General features: G+C 37.5%; 1 protein-coding gene across 1 annotated transcript in view; it reads right to left on the reverse strand.

Moving 5' to 3' along the window:
* The window catches only part of rnf141 (ring finger protein 141), a 73,608-nt gene extending 55,314 nt beyond the window's left edge, over positions 1 to 18,294 (reverse strand). The window contains exons 1-2 of the mRNA XM_039763817.1: positions 18,171 to 18,294; positions 16,445 to 16,655 (exon numbers count right to left, since the gene is read on the reverse strand). Of these exons, the coding sequence (XP_039619751.1) occupies positions 16,445 to 16,590 (146 nt within the window). The 5' untranslated portion in view covers positions 16,591 to 16,655; positions 18,171 to 18,294. The remainder of the gene's footprint in view (positions 1 to 16,444; positions 16,656 to 18,170) is intronic.
* Between the last annotated feature and the right edge of the window lie 3,025 nt (positions 18,295 to 21,319).

Here is a 21,319-nt window from a genome sequence, read left to right on the forward strand (position 1 = left end):
TAATAACGTAACATGATTGACATTGTCATGAGTGTTGCTGTCATATATATGCCTGCCTAAATAAGTCACCCTCGCTTTGCTCTTACTTTATTTACCGTTCATTTAATCACGGCTAGTGGCGGAAAAATTATGAAATGGAAGGAGGATGGCTTTACCAAAACAATTATTGATGGCTTAATCGATTATTCATAAAGCTTGAATTGGTGATGTTTTTCTGTGTTAACCTCATATTTTTCATACTTCTTCTCAAACTAAGGTGGTGCGAGGGTAAAATGAATGGATGCGCTGATCAAAGTAATCGGTGTACCAGGAAATCATGCATTGACAAAAGCTCCCCTGTGCTTGTAATGCAAAGTGTGATTAAATGCATTATTTTTTAACGCGTTATGGAGCACATGCATCGAAGCTTCTCAGCTGTGCTTGTGCTAAGAAAAGGAAAGATTTTAAAAATAACGTAACACGATTGTCAATGTAACCTTTGTAAGTAGTGCCTGGAGGATTCAGTGTGTTGAAACTCTATAGAGACAGCATGTGTATTAACTTGTGGATTTTTCTGTGAGTATTTGGTGGCAGTCTGACCAAGTTGCTTCGGAAGACGGCGTTAGCTGCAGAGCTCAGCTCAGAGCCAAATGAGATGAATGGGAGGGGAGATGATGACGTGACTCCACCCGCCTTTAACTGTCAATCCCCACAAACACAGTCTCGGAATTTGCATAAGCACACCCCTTCACCTACAATTTTAACTTAGTTAAAAGTGATCAAAACTCTCGTTTATATCCTCGTCCTCTCATTAAACTTGTATCCGGATTACCTGTGGGCATGTGAAACGCCAGCGGTAGCCTGTCTATGAACTTAATTTAAAGTTTAGGTTTACACCTTGCTTTCTTTCCGAGGTAGCAGCAGTCATGAATATGGTAGTATATGTCACTTTCGCTCGCTTCTTATTGTTTCGCTGCCTTTTCTTAAGGGCTTTTTTGGTGGTCTTCCTGGTTTTCTACGCACTGCGTTGACAGTCAGTTCACGTGATTACGTGAGAGGCGTGATGATGTCACACGAAACTCCGCCCCCCCACGTCATTGCCAGCTCAACTCCATTACAGTTAATGGAGAAAAATACCTTCCAGTTATGACCATTAGGCGTAGAATTTCGAAATGAAACCTGCCCAACTTTTGTAAGTAAGCTGTAAGGAATGAGCCTGCCAAATTTCAGCCTTCTACCTACACGGGAAGTTGGAGAATTAGTGATGAGTGAGTGAGTGAGTGAGTGAGTGAGGGCTTTGCCTTTTATTAGTATAGATCACAGGGACACTCATAACAGTGACAAAACAATTACATTGACAATCATGTTACGTTATTTTCAAAATGTTTCCTTTTCTTTCTCTTTCCTTCTTTAACACACTACTTCTCCGCTGCCAAGCGCGGGTATTCTGCTAGTATATCTATATAACTGCTCAAAAAAATTAAAGGAACACTTTGAAAACACATCAGATCTCAATGGGAAAAAGAAATCCTCCTGGATATCTATACTGATATAGACTGGGTAATGTGTTAGGAACGAAAGGATGCCACATTGTTTGATGGAAATGAAAATGATCAACCTACAGAGCCCTGAATTCAAAGACGCCCCAAAATCAGAGTGAAAAATTATGTGCAGGCTAGTCCATTTTGCCAAAATTTAATTGCAGCAACTCAAAATTGTAATGCACTTTGTATGGCCCCTGTGTTCTTGTATACATGCCTGACAACATCGGTGCATGCTTCTAATGAGATGACAGTTGGTGTTGTGGGGGATCTCCTCCCAGATCTGAACCAGGGCATCACTGAGCTCTTGGACAGTCTGAGGTGCAACCTGGTGGCATTGGATGGACCAAAACATAATGTCCCAGAGGTGTTCTATTGGATTTAGGTCAGGAAAGTGTGGTGGCCAATCAATGGTATCAATTCCTTCATCCTCCAGGATCTGCCTGCATACTCTCACCACATGAGGCCAGGAATTGTCGCGTGCACCAGGAGCCACTGTACCAGCATAGGGTCTGACAATGGGTCCAAGGATTTCATCCTGATACCTAATGGCAGCCAAGGTGCCTTTGTCAAGCCTGTAGCGGTCTGTGTGACCCTCCATGGATATGCCTCCCCAGACAATCATTAACCCACCACCAAACTGCTCATGCTGAATGATGTTACAGGCAGCATAATGTTCTCCATGGCTTCTCCAGACCCTTTCACTTCTGTCACGTGCTCAGGGTGAACCTGCTCTCATCTGTAAAAGCACAGGGCACCAGTGGTGCATCTGCCAATTCTGGTATTCTATGGCGAATGCCAATCGAGCTGCATGCTGCTGGGCAGTGAGCTCAGGGCCCATTAGAGAACATGGGGCCCTTGGGTCACCCTCATGAAGTCTTTCTGGTTGTTTGGTCAGAGACATTCACACCAGTGGCCTGCTGGAGGTCATTTTGTAGGGCCCTGGCAGTGCTCATCCTGTTCCTCCTTGCCCAAAGGAGCAGATACTGGTCCTGCTGATGGGTTATGGACCTTCTATGGCCCTCTCCAGCTCTCCTAGAGTAACTGCTTGTCGCCTAGAATCTCCTCCATGCCCTTGAGACTGTGCAGGGAGACACAGCAAACCTTCTGGCAATGACCGTATTGATATGCCATCCTGGAGAAGTTGGACTACCTGTGCAACCTCTGTAGGGTCCAGGTATCACCTCATGCTACCAGTAGTGACACTGACTGTAGCCAAATGCAAAACTAGTGAAGAAACAGTCAGAAAAGATGAGGAGGGAAAAATGTCAGTGGCCTCCACCTGTTAAACCATTCCTGTTTTGGGGGTCCTCATTGTTGCCCCTCTAGTGCATCTGTTGTTAATTTCATTAACACCACAGCAGCTGAAACTGATTAACAACCCCCTCTGCTACTTAACTGACCAGATTAATACCCCATAAGTTTCATTGACTTTATTCTATACTCTGATTAAAAGTGTTCCTTTAATTCTTTTGAGCAGTATATATATCTATATATATCTATATCTATCTCTATATATATCTATATCTATCTCTATATATATCTTTATCTATCTCTATATATCTATCTATATCTTATCTATATATATATATATATCTATATCTATCTATATCTATATCTATCTATCTCTCTATATATATATATATATATATCTATATATATACATATATATTCCACTTTACTGCACTAGGTTGTTTAAAGAAAAGTTGATGTTTGTTGAATATTGTAGTTTGCTGTAATATACTGTCACAAGGTTACCAAGAATATACATTCTTTAGCTTTAAACAGGTACCTTACATTAATCTAACTCAAAATGATCACATGTAGTTGTTTCATGTAGCCATTCCATAAAATAAGATTGTGTGGTTTCCTGAAGCTGTTACCCATAATCCCTGTTGTGGGGCATCCAGTAAATTTAGTCTTGATACAAACCTTAAATTAATTGATAGCCAAAAAATAAGGTGTATAATTAGACCAAGGGATAAAACCAGACCCTCCACCAGGGGCATCTGTAATAGAAATTTAATTCAAATTAAAAAAAAATATATCAGCAGTTCAGAAAGAACCATGCAGTTTTAAATGCTGTTTATTGAACATTCGCTCTCTTGGCACTAAAGCTGTTTTGGTAAATGATATTATATTAAGTACAAAATCTGATCTGTGTCTTTTTACTGAAACCTTGCTTAGTGAATGTGACACTGTTCCCCTAGCTGAGGCGTCACCAGATGGATACTCATTCCTTCATAAGTCTAGAGATTCTGGTCGAGGAGAAGGCCTTGGAAAAATTCATTGTAACAAAATGCAAATCACTTCTAAAAATTTAGGCAACTTTACATCCTTTGAGGTATTCATTTTAAATATTAAAACAGATTCCAACACAATTATAGTGCTAGTCTACAGACCACCAGGGCCATATTCATTGTTCATGACTGAATTTAGCAACCTTCTGTCTGATTTGGCTATAAATTATGATCATGTAGTTCTGATGGGGATTTTAATGTACACATTGATATGGAAACTGACACTTTTAGCAAATGTTTTACTTATTTGTTAAATTCAGTAGGATTTTGTCAAATTGTCAATGGTCCAACTCATAATCATAACTTACAAAGTTGAAATTCAAAATTTAAATATTACTTCATTAAATGTAGTTATTTCCGATCACTTCTTAATTGCATTTGATTTAGCTCTGCCCATGCCAACGTACTCACAGATTAAAACAAAGACAGTGCACATCTAGATTGTAATTCTGCTTCAAAATTTATAGATACCTTGAGTAAGTCGAGTGTAATTGTGGAAAACCATTTAGATCAGTTAACATCAAATGTAAACGTGGAAAACAATTTAGATCAGCTAATATCACATTATAATGTGACCTTGAGAGATGCTCTGGACACAGTGGCTCCCCTAAAACAAAAGTGATCAAAGCACATAGAAACTCTCCGTGGTTTAATGAAAATACTCAAGCTTTTAAATTAGAGTGTCGAAAACTGGAGCGCAGATGGAGAACAACAAAGCTACATGTCTTTCAAATTGCATGGACAGACAGTGTTAAAAATATAAAAAAGCCCTCTTTAAAGCTCGCTCAGAATACTATTCTACATTAATAGATAGCAATAATAAAAATCCTAGGGTACTTTTAGAACAGTGGCTAAATTAACAAATGGGAATTCAGATCAACAGTGCAAAATACCAACAGATATTAGCAGTACAGACTTTATGAACTTCTTCAATGAGAAAATTAAAAATATAAGATCCCAGATCTCAGCATCACAGTACAAACCAAATACTAGCTTAGCAGACCCTGCCGCACATTGCATTCAGCACTTTAGTAATTTTAATCCTGTAACTCACCAGGAAGTCTTAACTTTAATTACTAAAATGAAGCCCACTACTTGTTCCCTAGATCCAGTGCCAACAAAACTAGTAAAAGTGCAATGGATGTTCTTGCAGCACCTATTCTAACATTATCAATAGTTCATTACTGCATGGCACAGTACCTGATGCACTAAAAGTGTCAGTCATTAAACCTTTACTTAAAAAGTCAGACCTAGACCCACACATACTAAATAACTATAGGCCTATTTCAAATTTACCATTTCTCTCTAAAATACTAGAAAAGTAGTCGCCAGTCAGCTTCAGTCACACCTTACGCATTACAATTTATTTGAGAAATTCCAGTCTGGCTTTGCACTGGTCATAGTACAGAAACGGCACTAACACGGGTTGTAAATGACATTCTGATATCCTCTGATGAAGGAAACTCCACTGTAATTATGTTGTTGGACTTAAGTGCAGCATTTGACACCATTGACCATTCTATTTTACTGCACAGGCTAGAAAGCGATGTTGGGCTTACAGGCCCGTGCTCGCTTGGTTCAGTTCTTATTTATCAAATCGATTCCAGTATGTACAGAAATGTGCTGACATTACTCCATCATTATACACAGAAGTTCAATATGGTGTCCGCAGGGCTCAGTACTGGGACCTTTACTGTTTTCACTTTACATGCTTCCACTGGGATCTCTCATTAGGAAACATAATGTTAATTTTCACTCGTATGCAGATGACACCCAGTTATACCTTTCATTTAAATCAAATGAAGTTTCTCCGATGTTGTCTTTAATTAGTTGTGTTAGTGAATTAAAGGAATGGATGAATGAGAACTACTTGTCTTTAAATACAGATAAAACAGAGATGTTAATTGTTGGAGGGAATGACGCTGATCACAGCAATATTTTGTCGTCATTTAACTCAGTTGGAATCCCAATTAATTTTACTGAATCAGCCCGCAATCTAGGAGTTATCTTTGACTCTAGCATGTCATTTAAAGCACATATTGCAAAGTTGTCCAAAACATGTTTTTCCATCTTAAAAATGTTAGGAAATTAAGGCGCTTTCTAAATAAACAGGATTGTGAGAAATTAATTCATGCATTTATCTCTAGTAGGATTGACTACTGCAATGCGGTGTTCACTGGCTGTTCAAACTGTTCTTATACAGCCTCCAGTTAATCCAAAATGCCGCTGCAAGAATTATTACAAGAACAAGAAAATATGAACACATAACTCCAGTTCTTAAATCCTTACACTGGCTCCCAGTTAAGTTTAGGGCAGATTTCAAAATCCTCCTTTTAACATATAAAGCATTAAATGGCCAAGGTCCGGCTTACTTGTCTGAACTTATCATGACTTACAAACCTGAGCACATTAAGATCTCAAGATGCCGGTCTGCTTAGGATTCCAAGGATTAATAAAATAACAGTGGGAGGTCGAGCTTTTAGTTACAGGGCCCCTAAACTGTGGAATGGTCTTCCTGCTTCCATAAGAGATGCCCCTTCAGTCTCAGCCTTTAAATCCCGGCTGAAGACTCACTACTTCAGTTTAGCATATCCTGACTAGAGCTGCTGATTAACTGTACATACTGCATCTCTGTTGTTAGTCATTAGCACTAAAACATAAGTAACATGATAATTATATTTGAATACTAACCCTCACCTATTCTGTTTCTTTCTCGGTACCCAAATGTGGCAATTGGTGCCACGCCCACCTGCCAAGTTGTTTGCCTGCCTATGGTAAAGTCATCCCTGATGGAGGATCACAGGAATCATGGGAAAGAGGGGTCCTTTCATCGGAGCAACGTTTCAGCCGTGGCATGGCCAAATGGGGAGGCAGCTTGATGGATGAGGTCTCCAGGACTCTAAAAATATCCAAACCTAATTATGTCATATCATCTACTGTTAAACCTGTACTTCTAAAATTTTATTATTATGCTGTATTAAGGATTTGTTCTGTTCTGTGTATTGTGTTGTATTGACCCCCTTCTTTTGACACGCCCAACCTACCTGGAAAGGGGTCTCTCTTTGAACTGCCTTTCCCAGGTTTCTTCCATTTTCCCTACAAGGTTTTTTGGGAGTTTTTCCTTGTCTTCTCAGAGAGTCAAGGCTGGGGGGCTGTCAAGAGGCAGGGCCTGTTAAAGCCCACTGCGGCACTTCCTGTGTGATTTTGGGCTATACAAAAATAAACTGTATTGTATTGTATATAGTGTATAGTGTAATTTTTCAGAACTTAAACTTTTTCTGGATTTTTTTTTTCCTGGCACAGATTTTTAAGTTTGCATACAGTTAGGATATTTGCATAAGGAAACCTCCCCTTTAAGTATATTGTTCCTGGTGAACCACATACCTTTGCACAGTGGGGGGAAAAACTTAAAACAGGGTTAGCAGACTTATTTTTTCCCGAAATGCTGAAGATTTTTTGAGGTTGTGGCAGCGGATTTATGGTGGGTTGTTTTCAATATTTATGGTGGGTTGTTTTCAATAAACTGGAAAACCTTTAGGACGCAATACACCACAAAAGCCAACTGTACTTCTCCACCCAACAGTATGCCATACCTTCATTAAACATTAAATTTTTTTCAAAGTATGAAATCAAATGGCACAAAGTGTTTGTTATTGATTTGTTATTTTATTGATGCAAACTGTATCCTGCTCTGTGCTTCTGAAAGCATTTCTGATGGTTTAATGATTGGCATATTTATTGCATGGCATGGATTTCAGCTTATGGTTAAAGGTTTGCTTATATTCTAATATACTGTAAAGAAAAAATTATTTATATAAAGGTATACCACAGAAATGAAAATATTGTCACCTTATTTTTTTGCATTAAAATCCTGGCAATTACAGCTGACATTTTTTAGCACTAAATTGAATTTAATTTTTACAGTGTGCTATACACCAAAACATATTGTAACCATATTTTTTACAGTAAAATTCTGAAAACCATAGCTGCCAGTGTTTGCTTTTTTTTTTTTTTAACCATAAATGTAACTTTTTTTTTTTTTTAGTAGCCTCCTTAGTATTAGACTCAAACGTTACTTGGGCTGTGACAACCATGCTAAAAGTGTTAGCCCCGAGTGTCATTCGGGCAACTGTACTGATGTGTCTTGCTTAAGTGTAGTAAAAATGTGCTGTAAAAGTGCTGCCATTCTTTAGAGAAATTATGTCTGAGTGTAGGCTTTCACTAATTATGAAATACCTGCACTTTACCAACAATGAACACTTTGATTAGAATACCCATCCAGCATCCCAAATTAAGAAAATTTGGAAGATACTGTATACCAGACGATTGTAGTAAAAATTTGGAGTGTTTATATTCCAGACTATGTTGTCAACATCAATGAAAGTCTCATGGCTTATAAGGGCAGACTGTCATGGATACAGTACATCACGTCAAAATAGAGCATGATTTGGCATAAAGCAATATGAGCTCTGTGCATCTAAAACAGGACACATTTGGAATTTGGCTCTGTACAAAGGGAAAGGGACAATGTTTAATCCTAAATACAATCAGTATGGCTACATCATTGGTGACAACTTTGATAGATGCTCGACTGGATCAAGGTTACTGTGTAACAATGGACAATTTTTATACTTTGACAGAGCTATTTGACATCTTGATGCAAAAAGACTGATGCATATGAAACAGTCCCAAGTCTTTTGCAGAGCTAAATTACAGCGAGGTGCACTAACAGCTTGGCAAAAGGGTACAAAACAGAAAAGAAAACAGAATCCAACTCATACCCATGCAATGTGCTGTTCAAAAACTGATAAATCTGGATAGAAAATCCAAAACGAAACACGTTATTATTGTCCTGTGACACTTGATTGTGCTTTCACCATGCTTTAAGATTTACCACACAAAGGACTCATGTTGAGATAATATACTGTTTTGACTTCATCAGTAGTATTTTTATTACTGCTATTTGTTTTGTTATAATTGTTCATTTCATATTATTTTTATTAATTACTACTATTATTTGTCTTATTATACTTTTGAGATTTAAAAAAATGTAATTATACATTCCAAAAAAAAAGCAATGCTTTTTACATATTTTTTGGAATAAAATGCAATGCTAAGGAGGTTAAACAGTGTACTCAGCAATAATTAACACAGTTTCTGACCTTAGTTATGGCTGCAGTGTTTTTGGCACACAGCCGATTTGGATAAAGATGTTGACATCTTGGTGACTCTTGTTAAAAATAATAAAATGAGTGATGCTGAAGATTGATATTATTTTAAACCAATCAAAGACTATTAGTGATCTACTGAAAAGAAGCATACCCTAGACATAAACTTCAATATTGTTATGCATACAAGAAAAGATCTTGTGACATATTTACAAGAGAAGACTAGATACAACTATTTATGCACCCACTGCTTCCTTGGAACACATATCCTGTATGGATGGGAACACTGGTACTGAGGAAAGATCTGTTTGAAATCCATCATTAATCATTCATAACTGTAACTGTTATGTTTCACATTCCTAAATTTGTCATTTTCTACAAAGCACCTACTACCTCCACATGAAGACTTTCTCTTAACTCAAAATTCATTGACCTCTCAATCTGTGATGCGCCAAACATCCATGTTATCATTCTCATTTCCATTAATATAGCTTTGTTTCATGTTCTGCTTTAATGGACCATGTCTCTCTTTATTTTGGGAGGGCAAATTTTGAACAGATGCAGCAAGGTCCAAAAGGGATAAAATGGGATAAGCTTTTAGGTGTGGAGGCAATTTAAGAGCAGTGGAACAGGTTTAAAAATGTAACACAGGATAGGTACACCCCAAAAATTAAAAATAGGAAATTTAAAAAACTGCAGTGAGCAAGTAAGTAGATAAAAAAGAAGCTGCAAAGGATAAAAAAAGTTATATAAGACTTATAAGGCTAATAGCTTTAATCCTAATCGTATGGTGTATGACAAAAAAAGGAAAGGAAGATAAAATGCAGTTAGACAGGAATATTGCAGATACAGTGGTGTGGAAAACTATTTGCCCCCTTCCTGATTTCTTATTCTTTTGCATGTTTGTCACAGAAAATGTTTCTGATCATCAAACACATTTAACCATTAGTCAAATATAACACAAGTAAACACAAAATGCAGTTTTTAAATGATGGTTTTTATTATTTAGGGAGAAAAAAATCCAAACCTACATGGCCCTGTGTGAAAAAGTAATTGCCCCCTTGTTAAAAAATAACCTAACTGTGGTGTATCACACCCGAGTTCAATTTCGTAGCCACCCCAGGCCTGATTACTGCCACACCTGTTTCAATCAAGAAATCACTTAAATAGGAGCTGCCTGACACAGAGAAGTAGACCAAAAGCACCTCAAAAGCTAGACATCATGCCAAGATCCAAAGAAATTCAGGAACAAATGAGAAAAGAAGTAATTGAGATCTATCAGTCTAAAAAAGGTTATAAAGGCATTTCTAAAGCTTTGGGACTCCAGCGAACCACAGTGAGAGCCATTATCCACAAATGGCAAAAACATGGAACAGTGGTGAACCTTCCCAGGAGTGGCCGGCCGACCAAAATTACCCCAAGAGCGCAGAGACGACTCATCCGAGAGGTCACAAAAGACCCCAGGACAACGTCTAAAGAAGTGCAGGCCTCACTTGCCTCAATTAAGGTCAGTGTTCACGACTCCACCATAAGAAAGAGACTGGGCAAAAGCGGCCTGCATGGCAGATTTCCAAGGCGCAAACCACTGTTAAGCAAAAGAACATTAGGGCTTGTCTCAATTTTGCTAAGAAACATCTCAATGACTGCCAAGACTTTTGGGAAAATAACTTGTGGACTGATGAGACAAAAGTTGAACTTTTTGGAAGGCAAATGTCCCGTTACATCTGGCGTAAAAGGAACACAGCATTTCATAAAAAGAACATCATACCAACAGTAAAATATGGTGGTGGTAGTGTGATGGTCTGGGGTTGTTTTGCTGCTTCAGGACCTGGAAGGCTTGCTGTGATAGATGGAACCATGAATTCTACTGTCTACCAAAAAATCCTGAAGGAGAATGTCCGGCCATCTGTTCATCAACTCAAGCTGAAGCGATCTTGGGTGCTGCAACAGGACAATGACCCAAAACACACCAGCAAATCCACCTCTGAATGGCTGAAGAAAAACAAAATGAAGACTTTGGAGTGGCCTAGTCAAAGTCCTGACCTGAATCCAATTGAGATGCTATGGCATGACCTTAAAAAGGCGGTTCATGCTAGAAAACCCTCAAATAAAGCCGAATTACAACAATTCTGCAAAGATGAGTGGGCCAAAATTCCTCCAGAGCGCTGTAAAAGACTCACTGCAAGTTATCATGGCAGCTTGATTGCAGTTATTGCTGCTAAGGGTGGCCCAACCAGTTATTAGGTTCAGGGGGCAATTACTTTTTCACACAGGGCCATGTAGGTTTGGATTTTTTTTCTCCCTAAATAATAAAAACCATCATTTAAAAACTGCATTTTGTCTTTACTTGTGTTATATTTGACTAATGGTTAAATGTGTTTGATGATCAGAAACATTTTGTGTGACAAACATGCAAAAGAATAAGAAATCAGGAAGAGGGCAAATAGTTTTTCACACCACTGTAAGGTGAAAGATGCCCCAAAGAGATTCTTTCAGTGGTTTGGTTGAAAATCAACAGTCAAGGAGGAGATAAAATGTACCAGGAATAGTAAGGGGATTTGAAATACACAGACGCGAAATAGGAGATGTTGATTGTTCAGATGTTATTACTGAACAGTCAGCACAGGTTCAGACAAGGTAGGGCATGTTTTACTAACATGTTGGAATTCAATGAAGAAGTTACAAAGGACACAAAGTGGTGCACAAGATAATTATTATCTTGACTATCACAAAGCATTTGATATGGTCCCACATGAGAGGCTGAGCATCAAACTAAAAGGGGTAGATCAGGGTTTAGTGAGTAGATGGATGCAAAACTGTACCAAACACAGGAAGCAGGGTGATGGTGTAAGGTGGTGTCCCATAGGTGGCAGTGCTATTAGTGCTCCCATTTTTAATATACAGTATATATAAATGATTTGGATAGGATTATTAGATATAACTGCAGCGGGTGACATAAGGAAAGATTAAAAGATTAAACCTTTTCAGTTTAAGGAAAAAGGAGATTAAGATGTGGCATGACAGATGTGTTCAAATTTATGAAAGGAATTAACAACACAGACCCACAGACACATGCAATTAGCTGCCAAGAAGTGTGGTAGACCTAAGTCGTAGGACTTTATGGACCTTCAAAACTCAACTTGATATTTTTTTGGAAAAATGAACTGGAAATGTCTGGCAAGTTCTGTTTGGTTAAATGGCCTGTTCTTGTCTAAATCTTTCTGATGTTCTGTTACAGCAAGTTATCACTCACATAGCTTACTCAGATTTCACCCTTCAATGGAAGAGTCTCCGTTAGAACTGAGTAGTGTACAGCTCCCAGAATTTCGTTCACGCAATCCTTACCCTTGCTATTACTGCTGTGCCTGAACATAAATCTGCACTCAACACTTTACCTAAATAGCTTTCCTCAAAACAACTGATATTTAAACTTACAAATAGTACATCAACATTCTCAACAAAAATCCAGACAAGACAAATATGTGGGTCTTTTAAGCAAAAACCTCAATCCCTCACCTTAGGTATTTTCACATATAAGGCAAAAAGCACCTACTGCAATAGCTATGTCTGTCTGTTTGTCAATGCACATGAAGAAACTTGGCCCCACATTGAACGATTTTGTTGAAATTCGGCACAATTATTCGTCATAGAAATCTGTCCCCTTGTAGATCAATTTTGTTGAAATTTGGCAGTTATTCTTCAAAGCAATTTATCAACAGCTTAAATTTTCTTTGAGCTATCTCTAACTATTCTAGCAGTACATGGTTTTGAAATTTCAAAAGCTCCCTTTTAAAAGCAACTCTGTGCAACTTCAACTATGAATCAGTTTATCATTTCAGTTTACTGTATATGGTGTATATTTTCCCCTTTTTTTCTCATCCTCCAGTCAACTGGATCCCAAATGCACATGAGACAAATGCCAGAGAGGGTATATGCCACAAGCAGCTTATACAGCAGCAGCCTTCTCCTGTTTTAGGTAAATTAACCATGAAAGTACAAAAAAGTTGTGACTCTGAAAATGAGGAAAGGAATTATGTAAGCATATGTAATCATTGAATTGACTGAACCAGTGCTATTTGAATATTATTTTAAAGAACCAACATCATCAACCTGCAGCTAAAAAGTGTTTGAACTAATTAATTACATAAGAAATGTTCAACTCCCCTAAGTGATATAAATATAGCATGGGTTTAAAAAAGGAATGGCAGCTGATATGCGAGCATAAGATCATAGCCACTGGAACTGCATGGTGATATACAGTTAAAAATGGTGTCACAAAAGGCTGACTGTGTCACAAACAGCAAGGGCATGGCAGGATTATAGTTTGCTCTGTGCTTAAAGTTACTTTGTGGTATGATGTACAAAAGACAGTGCTGGAGTTATAGTTTATTTGTAACAGAAGAGCCGCACTCGCCTTTGTGTATCTTCAGACTAGAATTAAATCTTTAACAGAAATATTGCTTTTGATATTAACGTTATACAATAAAGATGTTCCTTTCCAAGTATTTAATTATTTACATACTTTTAACGAAATAGTGTATTTTAAATAATATTAATAGGTAGATGGGGAACTTATTTCAGTTGCTTCTCTCCTTTCATAGGGAAATATTAATAGTTATTTAATACCATTATTGGTCATATTGCACAAATAGTTATCTTTCTTTTGGTATATATTGGGTATTACTCTGTTGGGTATATTTTCAAAAATGTCACATTTAAGAAAATGAACAACAGTCTTGCACTCTCCACAACTAAAAAGTATCAATGAACGCCACTTTGACATCACTGGAACTGGAAACTTTTAGGCTACAACAAATCTATTTAAGCTATGTTTTTAACTGCATGACATTGTAAAGTACTGTTAAAAAAGAATGTATTTTAAGTAGTCTAATAACATATGCAATTGCATTCTATCATCGCTGTTATTTTTGAATATAGCTCACTGTTTCAAATATTTCATAAACAAAAAAAGTGATAACTAGCACTTTAATCAAGTAACTAAAATGCGAAATATTCCATCTTTTTTATCAGTTAACCCTCTGGAGACTGAAGCATTAAGAAAGTTTGCTGGCACGTTCCCTTCTATTTCCATTAATAACTCAATGTTAGTTTATCATATAAACTAGGTAAAAACAGAAACCTTAGAGTAAGCACTTTCAAACTGTTAAAAACATGTGATATTAAAAATAAAGTGAATTAGACAAAAATTACATCTTCTCCCTTTTCTCAGAAACAGCAACTTCTGAGCTATGGCGCGCCTGCCCATGAAAAAGGAGCCATATTTACATGCTTATAAAATGTAAATCAGTCTCAGCCTCCAAGGAGAAGCATGACCATAGAGTATTACACCCACTTGATCATTGGGTGCAGAGGCACCCCTTCATTCCATCAAATATCGCACTTCCAGGCAATGGTGATGATAATCTGACTATTTTTGCAACGGGACACAGCATATTTTGATCACTACACTGGCATTGCTTTCCCAATCTGGTGTACATCACAGGATAATGTGGTAGTTTGTAATAGCATTAAAGCAATCATGGCCAAAATTATTGGCACCCCTGGAATTTTCCCAGAAAATTGTTGCAATTACAAACGTTTTGGAATATACATGTTTATTTCCTTCATGTGCAGTGGAACAACACAAAAAACAGAGAAAAAAAGCCAAATCTGACATCATGTCACACAGAACTCCAAAAATGGGCCGGACAAAATTATTGGCACCTTCTCAACATTGTGGCTAAATCATTTTACTTCAAGCATATGATGCTTGTTTGAACTCACCTGTGGCAAGAAACAGGTGCTGGCAATATAGCAATCACAACTGAAGCCAGTTAAAATGGAGAAAAGTGGACTCAACCTTTCTGTTGTGTGTCTGAGTGTGCCATACTAAGCATGGAGAACAGAAAGAAGAGCAAAGAATTGTCTGAGGTCTTCAGAACAAAAATTGTGGAAAAATATCAACAATCTCAAAGCTACAAGTCCATCTCCAGAGATCTTCATGTTCCTTGGTCCACTGTGCGCACATGGCACTGTAGCTAATCTCCCTGGACAGGGACCAAAGAGAAAAATTGATAAAAGACTGCAACGAAGGATAGTCTGAATGATGGATAAACAGCCCCAATCAACTACAAAACATATTCAAGCTGTTCTGCAGACTCAGGCCGCAACAGTGTCAGCTCGAACTATCCGTCGACATCTGAGCAAAATGAAACGCTATGGCAGGAGAGACAGGAGGACCCCACTGCTGATACAGAAACATAAAAAAGCCAGACTGGAGTTTGCGGAAATGTACTTGAGGATGCCAAAATTCTTCTGGACGAACATCTTGTGGACAGATGAGACAAAGGCTTTTTGGTAAAGCTCATCATTCTACTGTTTACAGAAAACGGAATGAGGCCTACGAAGAAAAAAACACAGTACCTACAGTCAAACATGGTGGAGTTTCTAAAATGTTTTGGGGATGTTTTGCTGCCTCTGGCACTGGATGCCTTGACTGTGTGCAAGGCATCATGAAATCTGAAGACTACCAAACGATATTGGGGTGCAATGTAGGGCCAGTGTCAGAAAGCTGGGTCAAAATCGTCGGTCATGGTTGTTCCAGCAGGACAATTACCCCAAACATACCTCTAAAAGCACCCAGAAATGGTTGAAGACAAAGCGTTGGAGTCCGGATCTAAATCCGATTGAACACTTATGGAGAGATCTCAGAATTGCTGTTGAGAGAAGGCACCCTTCAAATCTGAGAGACCTTGAGCAGTTTGAAAAAGAAAAGTGGTCAGAAATTCCAGTTGAGAGGTGTAACAAGCTTGTTGATGATTATAGGAAGCGCTTGATTTCAGTTATTTTTTCCAAAGGGTGTGCAACCAAATATTAAATTGAGGGTGCCGATAATTTTGTCCAGCCTGGTTTTTAAGTTTTGTGTGAAATTATGTCAGATTTGGCTTTTTTTTCTCTGTTTTTTTGTGTTGTTTCAATGCACATTAAGGAAATAAACACGTGTATACCAAAACATTTGTAATTGCAACAATTTTCTGGGAGAAATGGTGCGTTTTCTGGGAAAATTCCAGGGGTGCTGATAATTCCTGCCATGACTGTAGCTATCAGGCTTTGTTGGGTGTGCTCAATTTGGTTCAGGTAAAAATGGCATTGCCTATATTTCCTTTTCACCAAAAGGCAAAAAAAAAATTAAAAAAATACAACTGTAAATTGTTCTGTATGCTAATTAATAATCAATAAAATTGTAAAAAAGTTAACTAAAACCAAATTCTTAAATATGATAAAGATTATTTAAATTTGTTAAAACAGGTGCATGCAACAATATTAACTTTACTTAGTTATGTAACTTACAAAACATTTGGAAGTTTGTACAAAACAAATTTACAGATCTGTTGTGCTTCAATCAATATTTGCTTATTCTCACAAGATTACTGAAGGCATGAAAAACAAATCTTACATTTCATTAAGCTCCGCCAGTCTGGCCAAAAACTCCTCGTGTGTCAGAAAACCACTCTCTCGTGCCAAGGCAGCATGCCGTGCCACCTTCTCTGGTAACTTATTGATGCTGGTGTGAGCCTGGCTAGAAAGCTGCTGACCCATCATTTACCACATGTGGTTTGAAGTGATAATACAGATGCTGCAGAATCATGTTACATTCATCAAAGATGCTGTTAGGAGAAAAAAAAGTAACAATAAACAACTGCTTTAAAGAAAAGAAAAAAAAAACAAGGGGAAGGCAAATATTTTCATCTTGCAATATTCAGTAAGCAGATTAAATAATGTGAAACATTACTGTTACTATTGACAGTTTTAGAATTTACAAGCTTGTTGGCTAATGCTATTTTCAAAAATTCTTCCTTTACAAGTAATCACCAAAATAACTTTTTAAAGAAATATAACAAAAACATAACATACAACATTTTATAATAAAGCGAGAATAGATTTTTCTTATTACAGAATTGCAGAACAACTTGAAAGCCAACCCTATATGGCGCACCAGTCCACAGAAGGGTATACTGTACTACTGCATATGTGGAATTAGTTGCACAGAATTCAACAAGTTATCTGTAAACAATAGTGACAGTGAAAATACAAGTAATAATAATCTCTAAAGGTAGTAACAGTATTTTATCATGGCATAGCATTCTCAAATCTGAATGTTCCAATTTTGAGAGTTTTAGACATATGCCAAGACAAAAGACCAGGACAATCCACACGTTCTTCACAAGGCCAACTCATTTTGTTAGTGCTAATCAACCTAAACGGCATGTATTTAAGGATGTGTGAGAGAGTTTTTGAGGAAAGTCCCACACAGACTACAAGTTGGTGCAGAATTCAATTCCAGGACAAGGGATTCTTGAGGTGACCGAGGTTCTACTACTGCCCGAGCCCGCTACTGTAAAGTCAAGTCAGTGTGTGTACCTACAATTGTACAACTCTCCTCGTTATAGAGAAAAGGCAAATAAAAATACATGTAGACTAGTGTTTCTCAAGCACCACGTTGCAACCTACACTTTAGAGGATCCAGAAAGGGCGCCTGACTGATAAACACATTTCTACACTAAACACTACAAAAAGAGAATTTCAAACAATAGTAATTACGGACGTGAGTAGAATAATATTTCTAAAAGACTGTCAAGCCTAAATTATTCGACCACAACAGCAAGCTCTTCAGTCGTGAATAAACTGGGTCTGAAAACAGACGAACAGATGGGTTTTAGTAATACTATTTATTTTTAAATGGTGCGTGTGGAGAAGGCCCATACGCATAAAACAGTTAAAAATACTGCAATTAGTGCACATCAGACTATGCTGATTATAAGTATGACATCATTTTATATTTTCACAACTAATTAAACCGCAAAATTGGACTTTCAGTGTTAAAGAAAAATATGTAACTTCATAATTATTTTTAAACAATTTTTTTTAATATTAAAGACAAAACGTTTCAACAGCAATTATGATTGCGAATACACAGAAGATATACCCACAATCAGAGTAAAGGTGATCATGCCTCACTTTAAAGTCAATATAATTTAACAGGTGCAATCAAAACAATCAAAATTCTATAAGAGGGGATATTTATTGATACTATAATAAAATATATATATACACAGACCTTAAACAGGTCTTGTCTATATCGCCTTTTAAATGGAGAAAATACATTATAAAACTACACATACGTAATTTTCGCTCAGTGCTCATGGATCGTTTTACTTGTTTCTTCTCGAAATAAACTATACTGCTACAAACAGCCAGCCGTGCAGCCGAAGGTTCTTCTCCTTCTGCCGTATATTTGGCCTGCCGAAGTAAAACGGCTGGGAATCTGCATTACTGCCACCTACCGATTAGGATGAATAACTGCTTAGAAAAGTGATGAACCCTGTTTACTTTTGGCAACTGTCTTTTGACGTCACTCTTCCTTCAGTTTTGTAACCTTCGAGGCACGATTTTTGTTTTAAAAGTTTAATAAGTCACCTTTAATACTTACTGCAAGGTGGCGCAGTGGTAGCGCTGCTGCCTCGCAGTTAGGAGACCCGGGTCCTTCCTGTGTGGAGTTTGCATGTTCGCTGTGTGGTTTTCCTCCGTGTACACCGGTTTCCTCCCATAGTCCAAAGACGTGCAGGTTAGGTGTATTGGCGATTCAAAATTGTGCTTGGTATATGTGTGCCCTGATTGGCTCCAGCAGACACCCGTGACCCTGTAGCTATGATATAGCGGGTTGGATAATGGATGGGTATATCTGTCTCCCAGTTCCACTGCATGCTTTCTGTATTTGGTTATAACATAAAACTATTTTCATGATGATACATTCCTATACGAAACTATCCTTATATTCTTCATCCTTATTTTATTTTCAGTTTCCTTCCTAGATTCAGTAATGTAGATAAGCTATAAAAATGTATGAAAAAGTAGATTTACTGAAAAAAATAAGGAAATTAAGTTACACCATGATTTTATAACATAACTTTTATAATAACATGAACTTTCATATTTAATAAATTGTGCTACCTCTTATAATGTACCCATATACTCAATCGTGATATTAAAATACATTTAATTAGGTACAATGAGTTCCACTGGTTAGCTTATTCAGCATAACATTATAATCATTTTAACTAGAAAAGGTCATTCATCCCAAAAAAAGCTTTCCAATCCTACTGTCCCAATACCTTAAAATACCACTCTTTACCACAATACTTTGCAGTTTAGTCAATATTTATATGGTTCTTTGTGTGAAAATAAGTTGAACATAAAGAGGTTTCCATCTACATACCCGTATTCTTGTTGAGAACTTATTTTAAACTAACAGCTGGGATCAATTGTACTAATTTCCTTCCTAATTTTAAACACTTTGATCATGTCACCTCTTAATGACTGTTCCTAAACATGATTGTTCCTTAACAAAACTGATTTTGTTGTATGGTATAATGGGATTATTGTCAATTGTATTTTGTAATGTACAAGTGAAACTTACTTTTACAAAAAAAAAAATCTTTGTTTTTCCCTATACAGTATATGTTCAGCTTCTTTAATCTTTCCACATACCTCACACCTCTTAGTCCTGGAATCAGGATAGTTGCTCTTCTCTACACTTTCTCCAGCACTGATATGTTTTATAATAAAACGACCAAAACTGCACACAGTACTCTAGATGAGGCCTCATTAGTCTATTATAAAGTATACCTTAATTATAATTTACTTTCATATATACTCTACACATCATGCTATATTACCCAACATGCTATTAATCTTCTTAAAGGCTTTTGTACATTCTCTGGATGCAGATACAGTGGTGTGAAAAACTATTTGCCCCCTTCCTGATTTCTTATTCTTTTGCATGTTTGTCACACAAAACGTTTCTGATCATCAAACACATTTAACCATTAGTCAAATATAACACAAGTAAACACAAAATGCAGTTTTTAAATGATGGTTTTTATTATTTAATGAGAAAAAAAATACAAACCTACATGGCCCTGTGTGAAAAAGTAATTGCCCCTTGTTAAAAATAACCTAACTGTGGTGTATCACACCTGAGTTCAATTTCCGTAGCCACCCACAGGCCTGATTACTGCCACACCTGTTTTCAATCAAGAAATCACTTAAATAGGAGCTGCCTGACACAGAGAAGTAGACCAAAAGCACTTCAAAAGCTAGACATCATGCCAAGATCCAAAGAAATTCAAGAACAAATGAGAACAGAAGTAATTGAGATCTATCAGTCTGGTAAAGGTTATAAAGCCATTTCTAAAACTTTGGGACTCCAGCGAACCACAGTGAGAGCCATTATCCACAAATGGCAAAAACATGGAACAGTGGTGAACCTTCCCAGGAGTGGCCGGCCGACCAAAATTACAACAAGAACGCAGAGACGACTCATCCGAGAGGTCACAAAAGACCCCAGGACAACGTCTAAAGAACTGCAGGTCTCACTTGCCTCAATTAAGGTCAGTGTTCACGACTCCACCATAAGAAAGAGACTGGGCAAAAACGGCCTGCATGGCAGATTTCCAAGACGCAGACCACTGTTAAGCAAAAAGAACATTAGGGCTCATCTCAATTTTGCTAAGAAACATCTCAATGATTGCCAAGACTTTTGGGAAAATACCTTGTGGACTGATGAGACAAAAGTTGAACTTTTTGGAAGGCAAATGTCCCGTTATATCTGGCATAAAAGGAACACAGCATTTCAGAAAAAGAACATCATACCAACAATAAAATATGGTGGTGGTAGTGTGATGGTCTGGGGTTGTTTTGCTGCTTCAGGACCTGGAAGGCGTGCTGTGATAGATGGAACCATGAATTCTACTGTCTACCAAAAAATCGTGAAGGAGAATGTCCGGCCATCTGTTCGTCAACTCAAGCTGAAGCGATCTTGGGTGCTGCAACAGGACAATGACCCAAAACACACCAGAAAATCCACCTCTGAATGACTGAAGAAAAACAAAATGAAGACTTTGGAGTGGCCTAGTCAAAGTCCTGACCTGAATCCAATTGAGATGCTCTGGCATGACCTTAAAAAGGTGGTTCATGCTAGAAAACCCTCAAATAAAGCTGAATTACAACAATTCTGCAAAGATGAGTGGGCCAAAATTCCTCCAGAGCGCTGTAAAAGACTCATTGCAAGTTATCACAAATGCTTGATTGCAGTTCTTGCTGCTAAGGGTGGCCCAACCAGTTATTAGGTTCAGGGGGCAATTACTTTTTCACACAGGGCCATGTAGGTTTGGATTTTTTTTTTCTCCCTAAATAATAAAAACCATCATTTAAAAACTGCATTTTGTGTTTATTTGTGTTATATTTGACTAATCGTTAAATGTGTTTGATG

Source organism: Polypterus senegalus, chromosome 1 (genome assembly GCF_016835505.1).
Source record: "Polypterus senegalus isolate Bchr_013 chromosome 1, ASM1683550v1, whole genome shotgun sequence".
NCBI classification, from domain to species: domain Eukaryota; kingdom Metazoa; phylum Chordata; class Cladistia; order Polypteriformes; family Polypteridae; genus Polypterus; species Polypterus senegalus.